Genomic DNA, 7,053 nt, shown 5'->3' on the forward strand with positions numbered 1-7,053 from the left:
CCTTTGTATTTTCTTTTTTTCTTATATTTTATTCCTATTGCACCTTTACACTGAAGCAAATTCCTAGTCTGTAAATTCTGACAATGGCAATAAATCTGATTCTGAAATATTTTGTTAGGGGACATTATTCTAAAATTGTTCCATTATTTACAGATACTGTTTGCATGAGCAGACTCTTAAGTTCTCTCTAGAAAGCTCTTTTTATACAGTATACAATCCTCTGATTCGTTGCCAACTAATTAGCTGCAAGACGCTCCACCTGTTTCTTATTTTTATGTCCGTTTGTTTACCCTGTCCTACCAAAATTACCTTATTTTTTCCGAATAATGATCAACATTTCTTAGTGAGCATACCAAACATTGAAACTATGCTCTATTAAAAGTAAAATATGGATTTATTGGATGGGCATATCATGAAATGTTATTTTTATTTACATTTTACACAACTCATCCAACTGAAAGGAACATATTGTAGGAGTGAACTGAAAATATTTACCAATCTAAAAATATATTTTTTTTACTTTTTACTGAAGAAAAATGAAAATCCGAGCTGGGAATTAAAGCTGATGAGGTTTTACAGATCTGTGTATCTGGGTAAACTTGTCCCCATTTCCAACTCGTGCTGAAGTCCCCCTCAGTAAATATACTGAGCAGCAGGTGGGAATTATATTTGTCCACAGAAAAGTTGCCCCTTTCCCCCCCCCATTACACCCCCACTCCACAACTCGTCAAGTTGACTGACAAGAGAGGCTGGAAGCGTGCTATTTTTTGCTCCTCTTGTCATCTCCAAAGAACAAGCTGATCTCCTGCATCAGTCACACGTGGCCGAGCGCTCGACAACTGCCCGCCGCTCTACTCTTTCACTCCTGCTCCTGAAAGTTTAATGAGCGGGCCCGAAGCTGTCCCAGGTGATTAAAAGAAAAAATAAAGTGGGATTCTGGGAAGCGTCGACACCTTTGCTCTAAAGTTACATTGCATGTTTTTGGAACCTAATTGTGACATTAAAAAAAGTCTTTAGCTTTGGCTTTTGATGGACAAAAGTTGAACGTTTTGTCATCCTACAAGCTCAGAGCTAAATAAAGGCGCTTTGTAAGTCAACAGAACACATGGGTAATCCCCCCCCCCAGCACAGAACCAGAAGGCCTGGACGGGCGCACGGCTCGGCCCACCTGTTGTCCGCTCGCAGAGTTTGTGCCATACATTATTAACAGCGCAGCTGACCGACTCCTTTTTTCCAGCTGAATTTGAGAAGCTCTGCAGATCACTGTGGCCGACAGCTGCTCGGCTAAGATCTCTGTCTCCAACCTAAACTCGTGAACATTTGAGTCCGTCCCTAAATGTTTCTAAACTTAAATTTATAAAGTTCATTAAAAACCTCAACATTACAGGTTATCTTTAAAGGGAACTCTGACTAGTTGTTACATTAGATATTATTTGATAAACATTTATTTCAACTATAAAACAAAACTAAAAATGACTATAGGCTGTTTAGTTTTTACAAATTAAAAAATATATATATTGTCACCTGGACATGGCCATGTTATTTATGCTACAAAGCATTCTGGGTAAATAATGATGATGTTTACCAGTTGCTCTGCTGTGAACGCTATCCAGCTTGAACATTAATTTCGAACAATTTCTGACATTAAACCGTTAAAAAATTAAATAAACAGCGCATTGACAGAGAGGAGAATGTAGAAACGACTCAGTCTGAAACTGAAAATGTGGACGGAGGAAAGAAAAGCTAGCATATGGCAATATATAGATTCAGAGCTAATAAGTATTTGGTAATACCATATGGTTTACCTAATTTCCCTCTGGGATCAATAAAGTATTTTTGAATTGAATTTGAATTGTAATATATGGCATTAGCTTCAGAGCTAATAAATACTGTATATGGCAYTAGTTTCAGAGCTAATAAATATATGGCAATGTATGGCATTAGCTTCAGAGCTAATAAATATATGACATTTGCTTCAGAGCTAATAAATATATGACATTTGCTTCAGAGCTAATAAATATATGACATTTGCTTCAGAGCTAATAAATATATGACAATGTATGGCATTAGCTTCAGCGCTAATAAATATATGACAATGTATGGCATTAGCTTCAGAGCCAATAAATATATGACAACGTATAGCATTAGCTTCAGAGCCAATAAATATATGGTAATGTATGGCATTAGCTTCAGAGCTAATAAATGTATGGCATTAGCTTCAGAGCTAATAAATAAATGACATTAGCTTCAGAGCTAATAAATATAAGACAATATATGACATTAACTCTCGAGCGAATATGGCGATATCTGGTGTTAGTTCTTCAGCTTATAAATATATGGCGATAAGGCATTAGCTCAAAACTAGCATATGGCGATATTTGATGTTAGATTCAGAGCTAACATACTGTGTAAGGCAATATATGGCCTTAGCTCACAAGCTAATTTACTGAACATCATGTTTGATCGTTTCAACCCATGTATTGTGCAGAACATAGAAGTGAATAAAAAATAAAACTTTATTGACTCACATATAGATTTTTAGCCTCGACCCTTTGTGCTTTCGTCTCAACTGTAACCCATCATCATCGCCCCAGAAGGCATTGGGTCAATAACAAAATGTCGACATGCTTAGGTTAAAAATGTAATTAAAAATATTTTTTTAAATAATTAGATGTTTTCAGTTGTCACAAACAACCTTTTAGTGGAATAGAGAAATAAGGCCAACATGTACAAGTAAGAGATCCCTTTAAATCTAAAACTTTATAATAGACTTCAGTTTAACATGGTATAATTTTTTTTTTTGTTGTTAAATGAGGCCTCTGAACTGGTGGAAAAACTTTAAAATGTCTCTTTTTTTTTTTACAAGAACAGAAAAAAAATGGTCAGTATGTTGTGCCTGTATAGGAATGAAAGCAATATGTTAATATAAAAAAACAAAAACAAAACCAACAGCACAGCATCATGGGTAAGAATAAAAACCTCCCACATGCAAGCCRGTGTTTGTTTTGTTGCAGGGGATCATTGTGGAGTGAACACACCGTGAGTCGTCATCATCATCAGCCCACCCCTCGGACAACAAAACCATCAGTGGGAGGGAAAAAAAACAACAACAAAAAAATAAAAATAAAAGAAAGACACGCTAAAGCACAATGATTAAGAATCAACACTCCATTGCAGAGTTATAACTCCCTGAGCAAACTGATCAAATATTGCCTCCCGCCCCCCCAAAAAACCCCAGTGCCCCCCCACCACTGCAAGTAGAAATATGCACACAGTTAAGCTGAACACCACATCATACTGAAAATCAAGGCACACACCATCTATGTACTAAAGAAAACTGTAAAAACAACAACCAAAGACTTCCATGCATCTAGTCACCGTTGCGGCTCGTTTGTGTTTGTCACAGTTTACAGGTAAGACTCTTAGTGCTCTGCCAAATGCTGACTCAGCTATTCCTCAAACCATCCTGCCCCTTCATCTGCTATTTTAACCGTTACCGAGCCTGTCGGATCAGAGAGAGATAAGATACACAGAACAGCGTGAAGTCAAGTCCTGCCGGGGCTCAGTTTGAGGGTGGAACAGACAGACAGACAGACAGACAGACAGAGACAGACAGACAGAGACAGACAGACAGACAGACAGACAGACAGACAGACAGACAGACAGACAGACAGACAGACAGACAGACAGACAGACAGACAGGACACCTTTACAGTCAAACAACAGAGAAGACATTCTGACACTCACACGTCCTCATTTATGGTGGGGAAAAAAGTGGAGGCAACAATAAAAATCAGGTTTAAAATATGAAATATTCATGATTTTCGTCTTTATTTTTAAAAGTAATTTTACACAGATTTTCCAAAAGAGAGAGGAGTTTTGAACGTACCCGTACGGCCTTTGGATGAACGCTGGATGGATCTGAGGCACGCCAAACGCAAAACCTAAAATTAAGACAAATGATTGTTACAAAAACGAACCGTGTTCCTGAGGTGATTATTAGGGTTTCATCTGTTGAACATCTAGATAATAAGAGGCGTTTTTTTGAATTATGTCTCAGATTTACTGCAGCAGAAACTACTTCTGTACACTTTATGCCATTTTAGCCACGTTACCAAAACATTCAGCTAAGTCAGGAGATGTGTTGTGACTTTTCATTATTATAAATTTTAAATTATTTAACTTTTTTTAATAATGTTTCCATGAAAATACATTGAGAACCAAATACTTTATAGTTCAGACTTACGTTTAGCTAACATATTACCACTTTTAGCTTTTATTGAACCTTTTGCTACTTTTAGCAAGTCCTTTTCTACTTTTAGGTTTTAGGTAGCCTTTTGCAAAATTTAGCTTTTAGCTAGCACATGTCTACTTTTACCAAAAGCTTGGCTGCTATCASTGAGTGTTTTGTTACTTTTGGATTTTAGCTAGTGTTTTTTTTTATTTTATTTTAGCTAATAGTGAGCCCTTTTCTACTTTTAGCTAGCTGCTTGCTCTATTCAGCTTTAAAGTCAGCATTTTTCTTCCTTTAGCTAGAGTTTCGCCACTTTTAGCTTTAAGCTATGCTTGCTAATGTTTCTATTTTTAGTTTCAGCTAGCTTTCTGATACATTTACCTTTTAGCTAGCCTATTTCTACTTTTAGCTAGAGTTTTGCTACTCTTAAAATGTAACAATTCTGAAACTTTTAACTTTTAGCTAGTGCTTTGCTCATTTTGGCTTTTAGCAAACATTTCTGTTTTAAAGTTTTAGCAAGCATTCTGCTACATTTAGCTAGCCTATTTCTACTTTTACTTAGATTTTTGCTTCTTTTACATTGTAGCTGTTTGGAAACTTGTACCTTTTAGCTACTGTTTTGCTTTTTTTAGCTTTAACAACTCATTTTCAGATTCTTTATCAAACTTCAGCTGATTTGTTTAGTACGACGGAGTATTAGGGCCACACAACAAGATTTTTTTTAAATTACGAGAATAAAGTCATAATATTATGAGAATAAAGTCGTAATATTACGAGATTAAAGTCATAATATTATGAGAATAAAGTCGTAATATTACGAGATTAAAGTCATAATATTATGAGAAAAGTCATAATATTACGAGAAAAGTCATAATTTTGTAGCCTTTACACAAAAAAGCGTTCAGTTATCACCGCATTAAAACGAGGAATGTTGAGCAACTTGTCAAGTTGTTCTTTAATATTGCTATAAATAAATAAATAATCTTTTAGCACATTAGCATCAAATTATCAGCAGAACTTGGAAATTGTGCAAACGACTATAAACTGAAGCCGTGTTGTAATTAATGGATGCATTGTTGGATTTAGTCGGCACGTACCTAATTTGGATGAAAGCATTTTACACCAACAGTGACCCGAGTCATCATGTCTACTTTATAAACACAGAGACACTTGGTTGTACACAACATGTGAGGGGGAAATAAGGAGGAAATGAGGAACGGTTAATAGACACGTCATGATTATGACTTTTCTCGTGATATTACGACTTTAATCTTGCAATATTATGACTTTAATCTCGTCATATTAAGACTTTAATCTTGTAATAATAATTTTAAATAATTTTGTTGTGTGGCCCCAATACTCCGTCATAGTTTAGCACTCATCCTTTTCAGAAAACGCCGTTTCGTAGTTTGACTGAGGTGGTCTTCAGTGCTTCTCAGTTGGGGTCAGGACCCCAATAAGAGTCATGTAACATCAAGTGGGGGTCTAGTGACCTTTGAATATCAATTTCCCTTTCAAAATAAGAGCTCAGCACATTTTAAAATAACTGTTACAAATGATAAATAATAATAATAATAATACGGCTGTTCAGACATTATCTGGTTTTTATTTGCTCCAGTTCCTCACCTGGTTGTATGACTCGGGGTTTGGCCCCCAGGTAGGCCAGGTTTACGTTGGCCTTCCTGCCATCTATGATGGGGTTGGGGTCYTTACAGGCCCGGTCTGCTGAGGCCCGGTCAGCCATGGTCACCTGGCAGAAAACACACATTTTTATTGTTTCTCACAGATTATTTGACATTTGTCTTAACGTCACATATAATAGAAAATAAAAACCATCTATTTATTTATTTGGCAACAATTCAAAACATTTTAATAATTACAAAGAAAACAAAACCACTGGATCCAGTCTCTCCTGTCTCATCAATTCAAAGATGTTTTTTTGTTTTTTTACTCACAAATCCATAACCTCTGGATTTGCCGGTCTGCCGGTCGGTGATGACCACAGCCTCCTCGATGTCCCCAAACACCTCGAAGTACTTCCTGAGGCTGGAGTCCGTGGTGTGGTAGGGCAGGCCCCCCACAAAGATCTTGGTGAAGGTGGTGTCTTTCTGCGCCGAGTGCATGGTGCCTCTGAGCTGCGCCGCAAAGTTGGAAGGCGACAAGAAAATGACAAACTTAAAAAAAAAAAAAAAAAGAAAAAAAAAAAAGACAGAGCGCGTGAAGTTTCAGGCCCACCTCCCCGGCGCGTGAGTGACCGGCTGTCTGCTCGTGGGGCTCTAATGGAGGAAGACACCTGTTAGTTTGTTGTGAAGGTTTGTCAGTTGACACAGAAACTTAACTCCACCCAGATCCTCCATCAGACCTCCTCCTGCAGACCGCCTGCAGCTGCTGCAGGGACACCCAATGGACAGGAGACACACTGGCTCCTGCTGTCCACAGATAAAAAACAAAACATGCAGTCAGGTCTACTTTACTAACTCTACAAGACAATATTTAAACATCTAGGTTGATTTAATGAGTTCTGAAATGGTAAAGAGTTACTAMTTTTATTGGTCCAATGATCTTATTTGTGAGCTATGGAGATAAATTATTCCCATAATGATTTGAGAGAGGAGCACATTTTCAGATTCCTGGTTTTTATACCWGGATCATCCTTCATGAGCGATGCCACAGACATGCCTTGATTTGTCTTCCTCATCAAGATAACCCATTAAACATATTTTCTAACTCGCAGGGAAAATGACAAAAAATTTAAGGCTTTTCTTCTCCAAGTCATGTTTTTGTAGCTATAGTGCTAAAAAAAAGGGTTTCTTTAATAT

The 7,053-nt window shown here is 37.1% G+C and overlaps 1 protein-coding gene across 1 annotated transcript; it reads right to left on the reverse strand.

Moving 5' to 3' along the window:
* Positions 1–39: 39 nt before the first annotated feature.
* On the reverse strand, positions 40–6,932 carry rbm24b (RNA binding motif protein 24b). Its single transcript, XM_014008777.1, has 4 exons — positions 6,190–6,932; positions 5,861–5,984; positions 3,890–3,944; positions 40–3,502 (listed from the first exon to the last, which is right to left on the reverse strand). Exons 1-4 carry the CDS (start codon positions 6,355–6,357, stop codon positions 3,487–3,489), a joined length of 363 nt encoding a protein of 120 aa, XP_013864231.1. The 5' UTR covers positions 6,358–6,932; the 3' UTR covers positions 40–3,486.
* Between the last annotated feature and the right edge of the window lie 121 nt (positions 6,933–7,053).

This window comes from Austrofundulus limnaeus, unplaced genomic scaffold, assembly GCF_001266775.1.
Source record: "Austrofundulus limnaeus strain Quisiro unplaced genomic scaffold, Austrofundulus_limnaeus-1.0 Scaffold52, whole genome shotgun sequence".
Taxonomy (NCBI): domain Eukaryota; kingdom Metazoa; phylum Chordata; class Actinopteri; order Cyprinodontiformes; family Rivulidae; genus Austrofundulus; species Austrofundulus limnaeus.